Source organism: Musca autumnalis, unplaced genomic scaffold (assembly GCF_047663935.1).
Source record: "Musca autumnalis isolate F117 unplaced genomic scaffold, ASM4766393v1 scaffold_4, whole genome shotgun sequence".
NCBI lineage: Eukaryota > Metazoa > Arthropoda > Insecta > Diptera > Muscidae > Musca > Musca autumnalis.
In genome coordinates this window covers 251,490,223-251,513,104 of record NW_027411977.1, presented here as the reverse complement: position 1 = coordinate 251,513,104, position 22,882 = coordinate 251,490,223, and the positions used below count along the sequence as shown (strand labels likewise).

The 22,882-nt window shown below is 35.2% G+C and overlaps 2 protein-coding genes across 2 annotated transcripts; both read left to right on the top strand.

Moving 5' to 3' along the window:
- The first annotated feature begins 3,364 nt into the window (after positions 1 to 3,364).
- nkd (NKD inhibitor of WNT signaling pathway naked cuticle) lies at positions 3,365 to 16,272 on the top strand. Its single transcript, XM_073984742.1, has 6 exons — positions 3,365 to 3,561; positions 3,745 to 3,960; positions 11,280 to 11,719; positions 12,286 to 13,041; positions 13,220 to 13,524; positions 13,609 to 16,272. Exons 2-6 carry the CDS (start codon positions 3,897 to 3,899, stop codon positions 15,071 to 15,073), a joined length of 3,030 nt encoding a protein of 1,009 aa, XP_073840843.1. The 5' UTR covers positions 3,365 to 3,561; positions 3,745 to 3,896; the 3' UTR covers positions 15,074 to 16,272.
- Positions 16,273 to 16,812: 540 nt separating this feature from the next.
- On the top strand, positions 16,813 to 18,989 carry SmydA-2 (SET and MYND domain containing, arthropod-specific, member 2). Its single transcript, XM_073984743.1, has 5 exons — positions 16,813 to 17,182; positions 17,253 to 18,107; positions 18,179 to 18,440; positions 18,503 to 18,687; positions 18,757 to 18,989. Exons 1-5 carry the CDS (start codon positions 17,039 to 17,041, stop codon positions 18,883 to 18,885), a joined length of 1,575 nt encoding a protein of 524 aa, XP_073840844.1. The 5' UTR covers positions 16,813 to 17,038; the 3' UTR covers positions 18,886 to 18,989.
- The last annotated feature ends 3,893 nt before the right edge of the window (positions 18,990 to 22,882 follow it).

Below are 22,882 nucleotides of genomic sequence, written 5' to 3'. Positions count from 1 at the left end.
AAATGTGACAGTCCAGTTAAGTGGAGGTGGTACTGGTTGTTAGGCTGCGGCTTAGCTCGCCGGATGGGGGAGTTCGTCTTCCACTTGACTGCACACTTAAAGATATTTTTGTACCATCATTCATTTGGGGTTACTTTATAACTGTCATTCGGATTTGAAATTATAAAATAAAAAAAAAGGAAACGGATGTGTACTTATACATCCTGTAGCCGTTAACCTCAAAATAAATACTTAAATGAACTCCAATTTCCTTGAGGTATTGATGTGTTACCTCTTTGGCATTTTCCCACCCCTATTAGACATATTTCAGTCTGCCATGATGTTTCTCTTGCCAAAAAAAATGTTAAGAAACATCCCAAAATCGAATAACCACTACCCTAGATATTCATTCAGCCCATATTAAATGAATTTTAAGCCATTTTTAAACTTTATAATTATTAGTTCAAATTTTAATCATTTTTGAATTTATCCTTGTATTATACATTATTTTTAAACAATATTTTAACATATATATTTATTTATTTCTTATATTTAAATCTAGTCTTATATTTCAATTTGCATGCTTTTATAGATTTTAGTTTAATTTATCTTAGTTTTTATGTATACACAATTTTTACATATTTTCACAATTTCCTTAATTATGTTAATTTTCTATATTCATATTTTTTTTACAGGAGACCGTTCTATTAATTTTAAATTTTTTTATGGCTATATTTATTTAAAATAAAAAATACTATTTGAGATATATAATTTCATTTTGTTTTGGTTTTTGACAAATTTTTTTCAGGTTAGGTAATGTATTTACTAGTGTATTATGACACGTGTATGAATATGTGCATATTTACATATCGTTTTTATAATTTTTTTAAAATTTTTGCATTTTTAATTTTAATATCTTTTGCAGCAACCTTTATTATTATTCTTTTTATGGTTAGATAAATGTAACCGCCTTAATTTAGGCTTTAGTATTAATTATGATTATTTTGTAGGTTATGCAATGACTATCAAATTGTATGGGTATAACTGCGTGTAAAAACAGATACCGTGGTTATAAAAAGAAGAATAATAGAATTTGGTGGCAAGAAAATGAGTTATGCAACCAATATGGAATTATTGTGCCACTCTTATCACTTTATGTGTATTTTAACAGCGTTTTTATTTAAATTTTAAGCTCCTCAAGTTTGATATTCTTATCTTACTTGGTTTGTGTACTCACTATGATGATTTCCAACTCTTTATTTACGACCATATGATGGAATTTTGGTAGGGTTGTTTTCTGAGTGTGGTGAGGTTATGTTTTTGACCACTTTATGCTCGGGCTAAAGTGTCTCCCTCTATATCTCGCATGTATATCCCTGTGCACATTTATACAGCGATATTGCCTGAGGGTTAATCCTTTGATCAACTTTAAAGGATTATTTTCCACAATATCCTGTACAAATGACAAGATTATTTGTTTTATTTATTATAAAACAGATAGAAAATGAAATAGTTGCAATTTAATGCTTACCCGAGCAAAAAAATACAATTTTGAAGGTCGAAAATTTAGATTGAGTATAAAATCTATGAAATTTGTTGATGTATGTATGTGTGAGATGTTAATTATCTTCTATAAAACAGAATAATGAAATTAGTAATTAACTATTTCCACTTTTCCATACATACTTTAACTGTGTTACGTTATTTTTTTAAATAAAAATTTTATGTTGAGGTTAACTTTTTTTTCATCACACCACTTGAAACTTTGTTGTCACTGGTTTAGGTAAACTCGTTGAATAATCTTTAAAGTGACATCTAGCAAGGTCAGTTGGCACATGGAGATAAAGTTTCAGAGATGATTTTTCATGGAACATTTAAGAACATATGCTGAAACTTGTGATTAAATGGGACTAGTACCGGAGTAAGTAAACTAGATGGCGCTAATCGAAATATGATAAAAAAACCAAATGGAAATTCATTCGGATAAATGAAATAATTTCATGTTAACCGGATTATTGGTTAATTCGTAGAAAAGATAATCACACATTTTTAATATTTATTATTATTTAATAAAAAAAATTCCATGTTCAACAAATCATACATGTTTTATTTTCTTCAATCTGATCGTTCAACTATTTGTTGGATACAGTTTGAAGAGCCCTGGGATGATATAGTGTTGTATAACGATTTCACATGTAATTGACGAACCTTACAACACTAATATATGGACAGCTGACTTTATGTTTATTTACTTTTTCCTTTTGCCGGCAAAGGCAATTGCTAGAATAAATTAATAAACATTGAAAGCGAATAATTTAAAAATATTATTGTTGTGCCTGGAGTGACATCAAATCACAGCCAATAAGTGGAAAGAGTGAAATGCTATTGAAAGGAGGTATGCTGGCATATTTTGTGGTTGATGTGGATGGACGGACGGACATATTCATGCCACGGCCAAAGGTGGCTGGAAAAAAAGCAGTATGACGGTATGTGTTGTGTGTCTGGACATACGCAGGCCACAGCCAGAGGTGGCTGTCACATTTTTGAAAACAACAAATATTATTTGTGAGGAAATTAAACATTTGGAAAACTTCAACACAAAATCGAGTTCTGGAGGAAAATTTATCATTTTTTGCAATATGGAATGAATTTGGAGATGAAAATGGCGGAAATGCCAATGATTTTCTTGAAATTATGCGAAAGTAGTTCACAGAAATGAAAATAATAATAAACAACTGCTTTTATTTTATAAAAATGTAAAAAATACTTTTTATTTTACCGAAAAATTTGTACGTGTGACTACGGACTTACTTTCTTACACACACATAACCGAAAAGCAGCGAAATTTCTATTTATTTCAATGGATTTCAGGTTAGGGGTTTTTATTCCGATAATATCGATAGGCAAAACTATCTATCGATATTAAATTTTTAAATAATAATCGATATTATCGATAGTGGCATCTATTTTTTGCCAGCTCTAGTACACAAGGGTTCATTTGGCAGTGCAGTTTGGCAGTATAGTGTATGCCCCGCATCACCACCATGGCACAATTACCAGGTAGATGCATCAGCAAACAACAACAACAAAAACGAGTTCAGTACTGTGAAATGCCAAAAATGTTTTCCAAAAATAAAGCGACTCACACATTTTTTCAACAAAATTTTGTTAGGCAGTTATTAATAAACACATTATAACAAAAATCAGTCAAAAATTCACAGTTTTTCTTTTAAAATTTTGTTTTTTAATTTTGTGTTTTCAATTACAACTTTTTTGACAGCTCACAGTACATCAGCTGGGCTGATGCGGGTACCTGTATGATTGTGCCATGATCACCACTTTATAAAGTATGGGAACAGGCCATATATCGGCTTTATGATTTCTCGGCTTTATTCAACTTTTGGCCGCCGCCGAATGTTTTGTATGAAAGCCGCCGTTGACCGCGAATACACATCGGCATCGCTCTCTACTTCCAACCTCCAAATACAATATTTTTTTCAGTAAACAAACATATCGGTTGCTTGTTTTGTTGTTGGGTTCATTCGTTAATAAACAATAATAATATCGAATACAAAATTATAAGTAATTATAAAGTGGAATCTCGACTTGTAGCAGTGTAGATTATAAATATTCGTACTTGCGTGTTTGTTTTTTGCTTTGGTCTATATGTAACAAGATTTGTGTGTATGTGTTATACGTTGTTTCATCATTGCAAAAGAGAAAAGATATATTTTGTTTTTATCGTGAATGTTCGTTCAAGTGTAGTATGGAACTCTAGAAGACAGTGAAAGAAAAGTTGGTGTTCGTGCGTTAATTAATGTGAAAAACAAAAGAATAAAAAAAAGTACTTTCAAATGGTCAAATGGGATGAAACCAACTCCCGCATGTAAATTATAAAATATATTTGACTTAGGACAATGGCGGGAAATTTGGTGAAGTGGTGGAAACATAAATTTCTGGGCGGATATAAACAATTTTCAGGTGAGTGCCGAAAAATTTGCTAGTTTTTTTTTTTAATTATCTAGTCTTTAGTTGTACAACGAGTCATTAGTGTAGTCGAATACGTTGAGAATCGAACAAAAAACATGTTTCGGCTATTCAAAGCTATGATCGCTTTGAATAGCCGACCCCTCACAGTCAACGCTCAGCAAGATAAAGCAACAACAACAATATACATTAGCTAGCTATATATGAGTGTGTATGTGGAGAAGAAAACAAAACAGAAAAACGATGGTTGGTGGTGGTATTTAAAAGAAATAGACGTTCGAGAGATACAATGGCGACGGAAACTTCAAAGGAAAATCAGAACGAACGTAGGCACACCAAAGATGCCGTCCCGTACATACTAGAAATTGTGTTGTATGTTATTGGGTTGTGTGTTATATGTTGGGTTTTCGTACCAATTTGCTATGCCATCTTATCCATCAAGTCACCCAAATAGGAAAAAAACGAAAAGCTGGATTTGTTATTGGTGCCCTTCACAATTTTTTGAAAATAAATAGGTATACAGTGTGTGAACTAAATGTTTGTAAAAGCAAAGAAAATAGCGGAACAACTATAGTTTAGTAAAAACTCTCCAATTTTTTCCAGAAGAAGATATTGTTGCGTTGATGACGGGAATTATTGGGCCGGTTACCCGAAAGTCCATTCTACTGAACAGATTGCGACAAAATGGGTATCATTGGAATCAACAATTGGTCATGGGGATATTTTCCGGTGTTTAGGTGATATAGTCCAAAAACCGATTTTTGGAACCAGGGTTTTCAATAAAACCATCAAGAAGTCAAAAATTGGCCTATTATGGGTGCACGCTTGATGTATACAATATTATAGCTCGCACTTTAACTTTTTGAAAATGGTGCTATATGCTGTAAATCTCGATCTCTGGATCGAGAGATATGGATCTTAGAATCTTGACAACCCCGTTCTGTTGAGCTCCTTTCTTAGGAATTTTCTTTTAAAGTATACATTTTCTGAAAATAGCCGTCTTCCCATTGACTGGTGCAGATTTCAGCAACGAGAACATTTTCCCATGGTAAGCGTAACAATATCTACTCTGGAAAATTTTTCAAAAAAAATGGAGATTTTTTACTAAAGTTAAGACAACATTGCACGAAGGGACCGATGAAAATATATCGGGCACAAAGACATTTACAAAGAATTACCATAGGTGTGTTCTTTAATGAGTAGTCAAGAATGAGTGGCCAACAAACAAAAGTGGCCATGGTACAACGACCTCCAGCATATGAAATTTATAAATGTTAATGTCGAATTTTGTTCCTAATTGTTCTGGGATTAAATCGCAGTAGTGTATTTTGATGGCTCAAATCATGATCACATTTTCTTGGTGGCTGAGAGTGCTCACGAACTTCTCCTTTTTTATAAAGACATCAAAAAAGCTTGGGTAAAACAGCAAAAGTGGTTTAGCAAACATTTTTTCCGAAGTAAGAGATAATTTTAAGAAAATTGGTCTAAAATATGATTGCAAAAGCCTTCTCCTAACAGAAAACTATCCGGCACATTCCGAATTTTCCAGCGAATTGTACATCTAATGGAGCTTTATATTTTCGTCAAGCAAACTAGATGCCTCAGACTCAAAAGGGAAATAGTTCGGATGAACTTTTTGGACTTTTTAGAGATCAATGGTTGCCCCGGTATTTCGGAACAAGACGAATTTTAATTCAACGGAATACCAAATAATCTTGTCACTGAACGTTTTTATGTTTCTTTATTAATAGTTGTGCAGGTCAAAAAAAAGTAATTTTTCATAATTTTTTCATGGAAACTACCATTATTATACCCTCCACCATAGGATGGGGGTATATTAAGTTTGTCACTACGTTTGTAACTACTCGAAATAATCATTGTAGACCCCACAAAGTATATATATTCTTGATCAGCGTGCAATTCTACATCGATATAGCCATGTCCGTCCGTCTGTCCGTCTGTCCGTCTGTCCGTCTGTGGAAATCACTCTAGCGTCCGAACGGATTGACGTAGGTTGATGAAATTTTGGGAAAATATGTTATATTTACGTAGGACTTTTGGTATTGAAAGTGGGCTATGTAGGTCCACGCTTTCGTATAGCCCCCATACAAAATGACGCGTGACGCGTCGTCGTTTTAAGGAATTTTTAAGATATTTGGCCCATTTTACCACCGAATTGGTTGTAATTTGGTACTTTGTGTCTCCAGAGGCCAAAAAATATTCCTACCAAAGTTGGGTTATATAGGTCCACGTTTTGGTATAGCCCCCATATAAGGCCCCATATAAAGTACGCGTCATTTTAATATATTTTGAATGTATTAGACCCAATTGACAACAGAATTGGTTGTAATTTGGTATTTTGTGTCTTCAGAGGCCAGAAAACATTCCTACCAAAGTTGGGTTATATAGGTCCACGTTTTGGTATAGTCCCCACATAGGGCCCCTTATAAAGTACGCGTCATTTTAATATATTTTGAATGTATTAGACCCACTTAACCAAAGAATCGGTTGTAACTTTGTATTTTGTGTTTCTAGAGGCTAAGAAACATTTCTACCATAAAATGTTTATATAGGTCCACGTTTTGATATAGACCCCCATAATACAATATTTGCCGATTTTCGATATTTTGAACGTTTTAGCCTCATTATCCCACCGATATGGCTGAAATTTGGTATTTAGTCTTCTTTAGGCGGATAAAACTTTCCCCCAGAAATTTGTAGGTATAGGTCCACGCCATCATATAGCCCCCATAGAACGGTACCTTCCGAATTTCGGTATTTTGAAGGTTGTGGCCACATTAATCCACCGAAATGGCTGAAATTTGTGGTGGAGGGTATAAAAAGTTCGGCCCGACCGAACTTAACGCTTTTCTTACTTGTTTTTAAGTTGAACTCTCTTTCATCTGAAAGAGCACATATTAAACTACTTTTGGCATTTTTGGTGCTAAAAACATTGCATAGCTTTGTGGTAAATTGCTACCTGCGAAACACTTTTAAACTTTTTGTAAAAGCGTTTTGCGATACCAACGATAGCTCGAAAACGGCTGAACCGATCAACATAGATATTTGTGGGGTTATTATGTACCTAATAGTATTGAATTTTAAGCGCGGCAATTTTAAAAATATTTATTAAAAAAATGGTCTGTGAAAGTCGAAATTTCGATTTACGAAAAAATTGACCGTTTCTTGTCCAAAAATCGGCCAATTTGTTTAAAATTGTCTCGCTTAAAGACAAGATTTTTATGTAATAAATGAGCTCATCAAAATATAAGAAGATCAGTGCCAGCCGTTTTGAAGCTGTCATTGGCATCGTCTTCAACAATGTCATTTCGAGAAAAACGCGTTTAAACTGCGCCACACAAAACAAAAACGTTTCTTCACTTTGAACGGTCATGTCTCAGCTAATTTTGCTCCGATCGACTTGAAATTTTTTGCACATACTCTATACTATCTGTACTTCAAAATATGCCAATACATTTTTTTGTGAATTTTTGAATTCTTCTATTTTATTTGTCGGATTTTTTCGCTTTTTAGGATTTATTATTGCCCTAAAGCGATCTAATAATAAAAGTTAAAAAAATGGCTAAGTCAAAGTCTCCCGCTTATTGAGACGTATATTTTTTCAGTTGTCCATGGCTGATGGACCGTTGAACTTCACCATTTAGGGAAATTTGTAAATACAGGGCTGGCCAATACATTTGCAACAAAATTGCAAGTTTTAGAACATTTTCTTTAAAATATATTTTTGAAAGCAAAATTAGGTATTTTTTTTGCAATTTTGATATGAGAGAAGTCTCCCTTGTCCCTTATGGGATGTTTGTGGAACAATTATATATATATATATATATATAGTTTATTAGCAAAACTTGTGACTTGTATATATATATATATATATATATATATATAGTTTATTAGCAAAACTTGTGACTTGTATATATATATATATATATATATATATATATATATATATATATATATATATTCCCATCAAAATGTTTGTAGCCAAAAAAGTAGTTGAACCTGAGTGCAAGTGCTTCTGGACTACATCTTTTTACGTGAAAGAAGTCATGATTTTTACAAGGGCATGGTGAAGTGAGGATACTGTCTAACTTGTATCTTCATCACATATTTTGCATGACTCTGTGGAAGTCAATAAAGAAGCATTTCTTAAGAAGTTTTCGAGTATTTTTGAGCAATAAAAGCGAATTCTCTACTATAAAAAGTAAAAAGTAACCATAACGGATCATGTTTTTTTCTCAGTTTAAAAGCCCTTTTGCAAAAATCTCATAAATAGTTCATATACAATAAATTCAATGATATGGATACAAATCGGATATTGTCAAAAGATAAAGAATAGACTGTATCTATCATGACTCTCTGTGGACTGCTTCGGAAAGAAGCAATGAATGTACTACTTCATCATGAAGTAGTTCAATTTTATTTTTCTGGGTAGTTTATTAGTAAAACTTGTGACTTGTGACTTGTGACTTTTTTCTTTTTGAGCTAAAAATAATGGACAAATCCCGCATTTTTCACCCCATGCCGACTTCTGGCAAACTTTACATTTAGTTGTCCCTAAAGTCGGCGTCGGCAAAAATGCCAAAATTAAAATAATTTTTTAATAATTTGTTTTTCTAAAGTGTTTTTTGGCTATTCTCTACCAACACTACAACAATTTTGTTAATTTTTTTAATTTTAATATAATTACAGATATTTTTATGTTGACGTCTCCACTATTTTTTTCTTAAGAGACATGCATTTTCGGTTGTGGTGAAAACACTCACTACCAAAAAGTTAAATTCCGATATAATAAATGGTCTAAGCTCAATGAAATGTTACACAGATTTAGCTGACTATATTGTTGAAACATTTTTAAGATCATTTTCATATTTGTAATTATGAGTTATTTGAATTCAAATACGAAAGGTGCCGGCTACTGGTACATGCCGGATATAGGATCACTTACCCTATGTCGTTTTTCTTAATAGGGGAGATACCGTGCCACATTCGAAATTCATGGCTACATGTGCCACGGCATATTCCACAAAATTTCGTGAAAATCGGTTCGCTTAAAAACTGGCCGGGCATCGGGCACCAAGAAATTTTTATCGCTTGGAATTCGTGAGTTTCAAATTTAACTCAAATCTTAACTCTGCACCCAACACGTTCAATTACTTACTTTGACCCTCGTCTATCCTTACAGGTAGTGCGATTCTCTAACTCATTTTTTTGAGTTACCGACAAAAATCGGTAAAATTATAATTTCGGTAAATAACGATGTTTATCGGTAAGTTAGCGACTAATAAAAAGTAGTGGTAAAGTTCTAAGATAGCAAAAGTTTTGATAACCTAGGTTAAGGTAAGCTTACCTTTATTTCAACTTTTTATTTATAATTTTGCGTTATAATTTTACCGATTTTGGTGGGTAACCCCAAAAATGTGTTAGAGAAGCCCACTACAGATCAGTGGATAGTTGTCTATTCAGTTAATGCTATTTTAATGACTTCAAAAGTTATAGCTTAAATGACTTCAGGCCATATACTATTGCCAAATGTTGTAAAATCAGGATCTCAGTTAAAAATACTTTCGTAATTGAATAATTACTGGCAGTCGGTCTTTGCAGAGTTTTCCATTAGAGGCATTTTAAAACTGTCGGATGGGGTCATTAAAAAAAGGCTGTTTCATCGCCGTTCTAAATTTCATCGGATATTAGTTTAAAGCTTATTGAGTAGTACGTGTTTTGTAGTTTTTAGAACCGCTCTTGGCCCTATGGGCTAGGTTCCTCTTATGAAAATAAAGTGAATGGATATTAGATGAATGAAAAAATAAAACAAAGTTAAGAACCCAAAAGAAATTTTTCGCCATAGGTCTATGATGTGATGAATTTTTTGATTGTCATGATTGTTCATGATTGAGAAAACAGCTTTCTTTATATCTTTTTTTTGGTGTTGTTGTAGCTTCGTTTTAAGTTTATACGTCTTCAGTTAAATCAAATGACGAATCTTATTTAACATGTTCGCGGACGTAAAAAAAAACTCAGAGAGGTACAAAAAATGGCACCCATTTTTTTCGAAATTGGTTTTTGTTTTTTTTATTAATTAATTATTAATATTATTATAATTTTTTATTTATTATATTGTGGCATTTGAGTGCTATAGCATTCACGTCATCCTACATCACCATGAAAATGAATGCTATAGCATTCACGTCCTCGAACGTGTTAAAACTTTTCGTTGTACTAAATCCATCATTCCTTGTTTCTTGAACCATGGCAAAAGTAGCACAAGATGATATTTTATATACATGCATACTTACATAGAAACCGGGCAATAGGGTGTCATTGCACAGGTTTACTCTACAAAAATACTACCCAGAAAAATTTAGGTACGATTCTCAAAAACATCAAGCAATTCCTTCTTCGTACTTTTTTCTTGAACCATAGTATAAATAGCACAATAAGGCTCTTATCCCCAATTCTCATGTTGTGATCTTAATGAAGAGACGGTCATTCAGAAAGGATGTGATCGACGGTGCAAACATTATTACTTACTTACAAGCATATTTTGCTGCAGAGTCTGCATATACATTTCCAGTTAGACCAATATGCCCAGGGATCCAGAAAATAGTAATCTTGTTTTTATTATCAGTTAACAAGTCGCGTATATTATTAATAGATGTCCATTTATTGTTTGCGATGTTACATACAGCTTTTATAATTGATAAACTGTCCGTAAATATAATGGTTTTTGTTGCCGAGTTTTCAGCGATGTTTATGGCGTGTAAAATTACAGCTGCTTCTGCTGTAAATATAGATGCAGCGTTTCTTAGAGTATGTGCTCCTAGGATCTGACCACTATTGTCGACGACAGCATATACAGTTGATGAGTCATTCTTTGATGCATCTGTAAATAACCATTTCGAATCTACATATATATATTTCTAGTGCTTGCTTTTACAAAAGCGGTAAGATGTAGATCGCAACTGGACTCAGGAAGTTAGTTTTTCCTTAAATGACAGAATGTTATTGTGAACACAGTTATACATAACTGAATTGTATTTTGGTTTTCTCTTGGCAGAGTTAATTTTGGTGACAATTTCGTCTATAATAGATGCGTTTTCAGACATAATTTTTGGCACAAGTATGTGCTTGGATTCCAAATAAGCCAAAAATTGAAATGTACCGACATGAATTTATACGAACAGATGCTTAGAACTGTCAGGTCGGACCAATGGGCAAAAATAGTAGACTCAACCTAAACAAAATCATGGTTGAAAATCATCACTAATTTACGAGTTACAATTAATTGTTTTCAGTTCAAGAATGTGCAACAGATTCCGAAGAGTTAATTTACCATCAAGTTCGAGCGTCCTCGTCATGTAGCGCTCCACCCGATTTGCTGCTAGTCAGTGATCGTGAGAATAACTTGTCACTGCGATCTGGAACGGCTCACAGAAATAATGTCCCATCCACAACTGCGTCACCCCTGGAATGTATAAATACTTGTCCCTCAAGTAATAATAACGTAAACGAAAGTCAGCAGCAACATCAGCAGGTCCAAAAACATTCATCTACATGCCGGGATGCAAGCAACAAGCACCTACAAAAATCCAATGCGCATCGCCATATTCCAGCAGACCTCCAAGAACAACACATTGATGGCGAGACGTCAATAGGCGCTCAGCAGAGTCATTCTTCTGCACGGTATACCCAAAATACGCAACAGCAGCGACCCGATGAACATATAAGGCTAGAGGTGAGTCATTGAACCCAAAATGCACAAGTACATTTGTGTGTGTTTCCGTACACACAAAACTTGTATTTTATTTTCAAATTTATAAAGGCGAAAGTGGCAAAAGTAAAAAATCATTGATCCATCTATAATAACATCCGAGCAAACCAATCGTACCGACATCGTAACGAAATCGGAACAAAATTCGGACGATACGTCCGATATCTGATCCGAAATCGTAACGATATCTTAACGAAAGTTGTATGAAGTGGTTGACATAATTTCGGAACGAAATGTCGGAGCGACATCGGATCGATTTCGGTCCGATTTCGTAACGAAATCTGAAGAAAATCCTTGGGAAATTCGGAAAGGAAGTTTCTTTCCCACATTCGTTCCGAAATCGGTACAAAATCTGAACTATTTCCTCTCCGAAAAATCGTTTAGAAATCGGAACGAAATCTGAACGACTTTGCTTCCGAAATTGTTCAGACGTGTCGGACATCAGACATTTAGTTTGCTGGGATGCCATTTAATGTCAGGCCGATTTCAATCCATAAATTCTAAATTTTAGCCTTTACTAATGTTTTCAGGAATTCACGTGCGATGTCTCGGTTGAGGGAGGAAAAGCGTCACAACCTCTGCAATTCTCTTTTACATTTTATGACTTGGACGGACATCATGGAAAAATCACAAAAGACGATATTGTGGGCATTGTTTATACCATATATGAGTCGATAGGTAAATCAGTTGTTGTACCCCACAGCGGCAGCAAAACAATAAACGTCCGTCTTACCGTATCGCCTGAGGATAAAACGACTAAGACATCGACCACAAAGCAGGCGGTTTCCCCAAACCCATGTGCATTAGAACAACAAAATGTTTCCTCGAATAAAATTTCAGGTAACATCTTAGGAAGAAAATCGCACCGTTACAGGCCTCGTAAACTTATAAAGTCTGACGAAGAAGATGACGACAGTGCCAGTGACAAGGAACGTGAAACAGGGGTGCCAGTTAATTCAGCTGTTCACCTCTTGACGGCATCATCAAGAAACAGACTACCCAAAAGTAAACCCGACCAACAATGCTTTCTAACACAGCAACAAGTTCCACCAAATGGAGAGGTCAACATGTCCGAAAATATTTATAACCACGCGAAGAAAGGTGGTAGCGATGCTTGTCGACAGTGTTTAACTGTAGTCGAAGAACATACTGGCGCAACTGTATCACCTGGTGGTCCAACCACACATCACCTGCCAAATGCAAGTAAAACGGTTTCGAATGAAGCCTTCATGAAACATGCCGCATTAACGCGCATGAAGTTACTCCGAAAGTCGAGAAAACAAAAGGTTTGTTTAACTAAACCCAACAAATAATTTTCTCATCCAAAATATTTTATGTTCGTTTAATATTGAAACTCCAAAGTATATGATATTGTATTCAAGTATTAATACATATCTATATAAAATAACACGTTCCACTTCGAAGTGTTTTATTTTTTCGTTTTTTTATTTGTTTCACCTAAAGCAATTCCAAGACTGCACACAAATTCGTCAACGCAGCTTGTCTGTAGGAAATGAGGCTTGCTGGAATAATAGGCACTTGCAAAAGACACAGAATCAGCACCAGTTGGCTTGGGTTAATCAACAGCTTAACAACACTGATGTCTTGGATGGTGTTCAGATGCGCAACACCTTTCAGACTGAGAATACTTCGGTTTCCCAGATACGTAGTTCAGCAGAGTGTTGGAAGACTCCTCTGAACCGCAACGATCTGATAAGCATAATACGGGAAAGCATGGAGAAGAATCGCCTGTGTTTTCAACTGAACGGGTGAGCGATAATAACCATTCTCAGCAAAATTAATTCCAATCTTCAAGATAATATTGAATTTCTTTATTTATACATATTTTCCAGAAAACCCCAAGCGAACGTAAGCCCAATCAGACAGCAGACTCCTCAACATCAGACTTCACATAAAAACAAACACATCCCGAGTCAGACACGGCAAAAAACAAAAATTCCTATGCTTATTGCAAATCATAGTAATCGCTCAATCAATTTAAGTAATAACAATGAATCATCTTTGACTACTGACCATCTGAATGGTCATAGCATAATCCATCACCAAGCGCACATTCCCATGTTCCAGCAACAAATGGGTCTAAACTCTTCCATGTCGAGTGGCCAAAATGGGACTTCAGTCCTCAGTGGTAGAAACAACGGTCAGCATGGTAAAATGAATCTCTGTGGATATGACTCTTTTCTGCATGCCACAATTTGTAGTGGTGGTGCCCCAAATCATACAGCACCGATTTTAACGCTGCAACATAATAAGCCAATCAACCAAACAAACGACATTACAAATACTCATACAGTTCACAACCCGCAAATAGCTACTGTTCCACCATCCACCATGCCTACCTTAGCGGTTCAACCTCACACCGAACCCAAACATTTGGGTCAGTCCGCGACTTCTATTCATAACACAAAAATTTCAAAGAGTCCTCGAAATATGCCACTTCCTCATGTAAATCATGGTAATACAACCGGTCATACATCATCTCAGAATTCACCCCAATATCATGGGTACCAACGTTTGCCGTCTGGCAGTAAACATAGTGTTTCGTCTATGAATTTGAATGACCAGGGCACAGATAAGGTCCAAAATCAACAATCCATAAAATTCAGATCGAACCACATGCAGAATTACGAGCTCTACGCAAAGTTGACGGAGAAATTGCAGCAGACCAGTTTGGCAACATGTAACAAGGAAAATATCCATCGTCGAAACAAGCATCGATTGCAACGTCAAAGACGATCAAACGGAACAGTACTGCATGCAAATAAATCATGTGACATATCGTTGGCAGCTTCAAGTAAAACTGAGGGATACGCATCGCTGTTGCCCTTTTCTGAAGATCCGATGGAGTTTCAAAATCTCATTGCACAAACAAGCGAGGATGAGTGTCACTCACAGCATGAAAATATCGAAAGTGAAACGAACGACAATCAAAACCCTCGGACCACAATACATGTAGCTGAAGGAACGCTGGTCGATCTCGAATTGGAGGATGAAAATGATCAGTCAGCGACTACAAAACAACATTGTATTGGCAACATTCAGCACTTACCGCCAACCGTTGATGTTACAAATAATAAGGCTCACGTCGAGGATGATCTGGAAATAGATGACGATTTGGATGAAGATTTGGTCGATTTAGGAGGAATTGCAATATCTGAAAGTGGTCGGAATAGCTCAATAAGCAATGATGCAAACGACACAATTGCCAATACCAGTGCCACGTCTTCTCTAATTCACCGATATGTTCACGAACACATACACCATCATTATCACCATTTCGAGGAGAAAGACGAATAGTCGATTTCAATTGTCAGTGTTCCAACCAATATTTCACTTAAACAGAGATATCTTGCCTTCTCCAAACTAACAATGTGTTGGGAGAAAGTAACATTCCATTATGTATATATGTATGTATATGGAATTATACTAGGCATATGCCCTTGGAATTATACTGTGTACTGGCCAAACATACACAGTGTTGGGTGAAGATATTAAATTACAGAACTTCTAATTGTCGGATGTTAGTTTCCAGATCTATATTTCGTAAATATAACCACTTATTTATTGCCCTCATATTTCACTGCCCACTCTAGAACATAATTGACTTAATTGGCACAACTAAATTATTAAGATATAACTTCTTTAAACTGTTAAAGGTTTAAAGGAAAGTAAAATATTGTATACAGCTATCCTATGGTCTGAAGTCGCCACAAACATCTACTACTAATCGAATACTAATAAACGACTCAATGAGATTTTTTGTTCTTCTAGTTCATAAGTGTATAAGTACATATGTACAACATTCGCTCTATATACTCGTACATATTTTTTGAAAATACTACAACAGATGCCGACATCGCTATTAGTTAATATGTTAGTAAATACCCTCTATATATACGCTATATACATACATATATTATTGTTAAGTTGCTACTGTTGTGAATGTTCGGCAGCCAAAAAAAAAGAAAAAAAAACAAAAACAATGAAAGCTGCTTTATCAGTATTTAACTATGTACACTAAATCGATGGCAACAGGTGGCGATGCTGGGCTACATAAAGGTGGGTCAGTCAGCCACACGTTCATTCGTTGTTCTTCTCAAAATAAATATAATCATAATTTTATTGCTGTTCCACCACATGCGGTTATCCTAAGTTTGTTCTAATTGTGCATGATGAATTTTGCCTTCCAGATTGTTTTGAGTTTAAATATTATGGCATCAACATGATTGTGAATGATGATTGTATAAGATTGATTTGTAAATTACATACAAAATGCGTACTTTAGGCTTAAGATAACCGTATTGTATACAAAATTAACTATGTCATATTTCAAACATACATCATAAATTTGAAAGACTGATTTCCTTCGATTTTTTTATAAAATGTTTATAATTATTTTTTACATACAACAAATATACTAAACTAATAAATGTACATACATACATAATTACCAAGAAGTAAACATGCGGCACAATGTCGATTTTTGATTACGAAAATGTTTGTTATGATTATTATTTGAGATTTGAGAAAAGCAGTTGCAGCAGTTTTGGTCCACTGAAATTTCAACTACACATTTTTGATAACTGTATCATTAAACAACTCTCCCCAGGAGGCTTAAGTTAAATATTTTATTTTGAATCAATATCGCACTATAAGTGAATTTTGAAATCATTGTTAGTGGTTGGTCATCACACATCAAAAGACAATTTGTTAAATTTGTTGGTCTATTGGCTGATGCATTGATTCCAAACGCATTTATACATATTGTCGTTTGGTGGTTCCTATTTTTAAATCGGAACATAAAATGTAATGAAACACACACGCGACGTGCTAGCACATTTGTATGGGTAGAGTGGAAATATAGGTTTGTATATTCAACTACATATGTACACATTTGTAGATGCTGTCCTGAAGATGTTTTTTTATGTGCATGACCGCTACAATCGATCGAAATATTGCTGTAGGTATATGTAGGGTATCTTCGTAAGTCTCACTTGCCGGCGTATTTTATAAATGTGAATCCATTGTTCCGTTTGTTATTGCTGTTGGCAGTGGTGATGATGCCACCTCTTATGCTGTGTATTGCTCGGATAAAGAAAGAGAACATTAATTTCTCTGTTTTTATTTTTTTGTTCATTTGCATTCAGACCATTTGTCTTGATAGTTTGATCGCTGTTCGGTATTACGCAAACATTTCGGACGTGTGTTATTCACGTTCAGATACAAACTTTATCTTCGATTTTCCAAAAGGAGTAAACAGTAATGTCGAATCCGAACAGATGTGCTGTATGTGAAGTGCCGGCATCCTTAAAATGCATGGCCTGCAAACAAGTTTTCTATTGCGGCAAGGAACATCAAAAAATTCATTGGAAAAAAGGTCACAAAGCGGAATGTAAATGTTACGAGGTGAAACATTCAATATCTACTCTGAAATATATAATCTGTGTGTTTTTCTTTGTTTGTTACCTCTGCATAGGTGGTGAAGAATGATGTGTTGGGGAGACATTTGCGAGCGTCGAGAGACATCAAGTGCGGTGAAATCATTTTGAGGGAATCCCCACTTATATATGGCCCTAAGGTGGCTTGCTCGCCACTCTGCCTTGGTTGCCATCGCACGCTTCCCACACCTGTGAATAACTATTATAAATGTACGAAATGTGGATGGCCAATGTGCGGTGTCGATTGTGAGCAATCAGAGCATCACGTGGACGAATGTCAACTTATGGCATCGCGAAAATTTCGCGCAAAAATTGATTATAGTGCTCAGACTGGCAGGAAGGAATCGGCGTACTGCGTCATTCTTCCATTGCGTTGCCTTCTGCTTAAGAGAAGAAAACCAGAGTATTTCGAAAGGTTTTCTGCGTTAGAAGATCATTTGAACGAACGCAAGAATACGCCTCTCTACAACGTGCTTCGAGCAAACTTGGTAACATTTGTTAAGACAATACTAGCTATGGACGAGAATGAAGATGACATCTTACGTGCCGCTGCCATTTTGGATACGAATGCCTTCGAAGTACGTCAAAATGCGGAAGGTCGTAAAGTCAGAGCTATATATCCATTGGCTGCTATGTTTTCTCACGATTGCATCTCGAACGCCCGTCACACATTTGATGAGAAAATGAATATAGTTTTCATTGCAAAAACTCCAATTGCCAAGGGGGAAATCATATCCACATCATACACCCAGCCGCTGTGGTCCACAATAATGCGACGCACTCATCTATCTCAGGCCAAGTGCTTCGATTGCACATGTCGCCGTTGCCGTGACGAAACGGAGCTAAATACATTTACCGGTTCAATAACGTGTAGTCACTGCAAAGTGGGAAAGGTACGAAGAAAGTTAACGATCGTACTTACCCATTCTAGATTTGCAATTAACTTTTTCGCTCACACATGTAGATCGTTTCCACTGATCCAATGGATAACAATGCCGTTTGGAAGTGTCAATTGTGTCCGCACCAGTTGTCGGCAAAGCAAATAAATTTAGGAAACGCAGCCATCCAGAAGGAGATAGAATCTTTGGATAAATCTTCTGTTAAAGCTTTTGAAGATTTTCTGTATCGTTATCGTGTCACTTTGCATGAAAAGAATACACACATTTTGCAGGTGAAGTATGCCCTCTCACAATTATACGGAAATGCCTCCAAGTTCTCAATACACGGTAATTTGAAAAGCGCATCCGAGGTTTTATATGTATTCCTAGAAACTCTCTTTTACTTTTAGAAATGAATGATGCTGCATTGAAAAGGAAAATAGAGCTGTGTCAAGAACTTTTGGAAATAGCGGACATCTTTGATGGCGGATGGAGTATTTTCCGTGGAAATCTACTTTTGGATTTACAGGAAGCAATGGTAATACAGGCAAAACGCGAATTTCTCAGTGGGCTATTGACGCGAGAGGCCACACAGGTTAGATTGCTGACACGTAGTTACATTATATTTAATATTAAAACAATTGTATGTTGATGTGTTTTGTAGGAGAAGCTACTCGAATCAATGAACCTGCTGAAGGAAGCCATCGACATAATGAAATTGGAACCAGACATGAAACAGGTGTTGAATGAACGAACACAGCAACTGGCCAAAGAGTTGGAAGCAGATGCATAACTATTATGTCGGACTGTTAATTATATTCCTATAAATAAAGGAAGGGTAGTACCTCTATCGAGTTAATTGAAGACTATAATAAAACTATTTAACCTATCTTCCAAGAGGGAATGTCTTCTTTTTAACCCAAAGAACAACAAACGGGGATGAATTTTCAAAAATGTTCGACCATGAAAACGAAGTTCTTTCTAAGTAATATTTTTTATTTATTTCATTTTATGCAATATAAGCCTTATGTATGGGCCGATTAAGTTCAATTGCAGTTTGAACTACCATATTATTCATTACAATTCATAAATCTTACAGCTATACCTAACACTCAGCGCGGCGTACAAAAATTATTCACCAACCTACCACAACAACGCTCTCTGAGCGTCCGTATTACCCAAATTTGAGTAGTTATTTACTTGCCAAATGCCCAGTAACATCATAATTATAACTTATTTTTAAGATAACAATATTTTTATATGTAACTTGGAGCCTAGGGCTTAAAATTGCATTCACTGAAAGAAAGAAATAAATACGTTGAGTCCAAAATCACATCTATAACACAAAATCCGCGACCGAAACTTACTTAAATGTTTTCATTCGTAAAACAAATAATTTTCCTTTGCAATGAATTGTATTTCATGTTTTGTTGGGCTTTTGTTTTTAAAATACAAAACACACACACATACAAACAATAACGTTCTGTCAAAGTTAAACTTTTTCAACTTAAGCGGCGGCCCATACACTATCAAATTGGCTTGTCCAACCGATGATCTCCTTCTGTACGTGTGTGCTTGATAAGTGTATGGCAAAGCATTCAATCAGTCTTCAATCTGCAACGGAAAACTTCAAAATTTTCTCAAAAAATGAATGAACTTAAATTTTTTATTTCTTCACAAACACAATGTTCTGTTTGTCAAAATTGCTTTTTGAACATTTCACATTTATAAGGTAGAAGTGACAATCAGCTGTATTCTTACTTTCTTTTTTGCAGATTTAGTTTCCAAAATGTAATTGGGTCTTCTCACGAAATTTGAAATTTGCTACCATAAAATACTGGTTTTCATACTAAACGTGTAATAAAAATGCCCAACGACAGTTCCGAATGCTTCATATTTACAGTTTAATTAAATGTATTTATGTTTTTCCTGAAAAAATTTTTGGAACGACCCTATTATTCAATATTTTCTTTGACCATTAATTTTCAATAACAATGTTGTTTTTGTAAATTTGTTAGTTCTTGTAATTCATGCATATACCTTACACTTCCGTTACACATGCCAGTAAATTGGTGCCAATTGAGTACATGTATTATACTCGAAAATGCCGAAAAAGTGTTCGACTGGCATGCAGTTTTCTTGTGTGTTTACACATGCCAGTGCAAGTTCAATTTCAAAATTATTTTAAGCCGCATTAACACACAAAAGTGCACTATATTTCAGATTTAAAAAACAATTCACAACATATTTTATTACTTTTTATTTTATTTCGTTTTAAAAAGATTGTTTTCAATCATAAACATAATGAATCTGGTATTGCCGCCTTTTCAATATTGTATATTCCCAGAGGGGAAATTATTTATCAACCTATATTTGCATGAAAAACATCAAAATTATATCTTTATTTATCACTAATATATTACAGCTACCGAGAATAATTATTTGTATTTCATATCCTTTTTGAAAATATGCATAAAATCTTTGCATTCTTAAAAGAAACAAAAATGTACATGGATTAAAAAATAGTCTCGGCAACTCTTTTTTCATTTTCGACATATCATTGGCAGCCAGTTCAAAATTTTGCTGGCATGAAAAATCTAATGCCAGTGGAGTCGACAATTCAAAAAATGTAATTGTGGTAGTAAAATATTGTGTATGTATTGAATTTTTCGAACTGTCACTGGCATGTGTAAAGGTTGGGTTATATAAATTTGCCTTGGTTAAAATAATGGGTAAGTAGGGCGATTTATAATTAGTGTTTTTGCTGGGTAGCATTTATATCGAAATTATTTGAAACACGCAAATGGCAATTTTATACAAAGTACACACCATTTTTTTACTACTATGTCCCAATTTACATTGGGCGAGTTTACTTGCGGCAATTGTAAGTTTGTAGGTGAGAGAGGGTGCTGTGAGGCAAAGGGTTACCATATGCCTCACCTCTCTCTCCTACAAAATGACAATTGCCGCAAGTAAACTCGCCCAATGTAAATTGGGACTTGAACTAATTAACGACGGGACCATGATACAATAAGAAGGTAGCAGCAACTGGCGTTTTTGGTAACATAACATGTCAAAATTTGACATAAATTCAATGCAATTGACACATTATGTTACCATCAGCTGGGCTGATAATGCTATTGTATCATGGACGGGACGTACACAAATATTTCACCTTTCTACCACAACAACGCTCTCTGAGCGTCCGTATTACCCAAATACGTTGAGTCCAAAATCACATTTCAAACACAAAATCCGCGATCGAAACTTATTTAAATGTTTTCATTCGTAAAATAAATAACTTTCCTTTCCAATGAATTGTATTTCAGGTTTTGTTGGGCTTTTGTTTTCAAAATACAACACACACATACATGCATACAAAACGTTCTGTTATAGTTGAATTTGTTCAACTTACAAAAAGTATACGCTCGACGTATTTCGGTAGTTCTCATAAGAATACATGTGTTCTACTTTTTTCACCACATACGTTTTGGGAATACGGACGTATTTAGGCATAGCAGTTAAACAAAAAAATTTCCAAAGTAAAAAACAATTTTCTCGAAACAATTTTTCTTGTAAAGAAAAAACATTTGCCAAATGTCATACACTAATGGAGATATAGACGAAGGATTACTCAATTATTGCGGGGTCAAATCACTCAAACCCGAAAACTCCAAATACTTCGAAGACGATTTTTGGAAAAACTAACAATATTCTCTTGGATATTTTTATCTGAAGATATAGTTCTCATTAAAAACTAACCCCATGTAGACTTTTGTCAGAACAAAATATGTATTTATTAACTAGGCGTTTACACACAGACAGTATTGGCAAGACAACAGCAAAGTTGTTGCTGGCCTGGTACAAGAACACTCAGCAAGAAGAAGCATAAAGGCCGTGTGCCAAACATATGGCAGGAAGCCTGTACACCAGGCGGCTCTTATCTTTAGGCCATGCCAAGAAAATATTCTCCATGTATTTCATTCTATTCCATCCGAGAGTGAGAGGCAACAAGCGTAAATAGGGTCAAGCTGCTTTAGGCGACGGCAGTAGGAGGACTTTGCGTTTGGTAAAGGGGCAATAGGAAAAATTTGTTTTCTTTGCGTTTGAATATGCACATGGTGCAAATTAAATGTAAGCCCATTGTAAATTGGATGTGTTGTCTATGTAGTAGCGTGTTCTAGAATGACAGAATGGTTTGCCAGGGCGCACATGATCGAAAAAGGACTGGTCAGGGGTGATTAATTGGGTAGGAGATAATCGACCGCAGGGTTGTATCGAGTGGGGACCTAAAGCAAAAGCGGGCGGAAAACAAGGCGAATTAGATTTCAGGAGATTTATAAATATGGACGTTTACATTGAACAGCACGTTCAAGATCGAAAAGGTTGTAAAATTCATACTATTGTATGCATAGATATTCAATAAAATATAAACTTGGACATATATGAGGGTACTGGTAAAATAATACGATCGCGTATAATCAGGGAAAGAAATAGGAGTGCAGTCATTCGAGCAATCTGATGACCGTTAAATTTCAAAAACCAGATCAGGTGTTAATATAGCATTGCCATTCAATATCCAAAGAATCATCCCTGAAGAAATACGGAAAAAGAAAACGAATGGTTACCGAAAACGTTAGAAGAAAAATCGGTAAAGAAAATGGTGTTGGCTGGAAAATTTGGCTTGTGGCGGGAGAAAAGAGGGCTATAAAAGCCGTCTGGTTGAGAAAATCGTCATTTTGGAGTGGATCGTTACGTTAACCTGTTAAAACAAGAGTGAAAAAATAAAA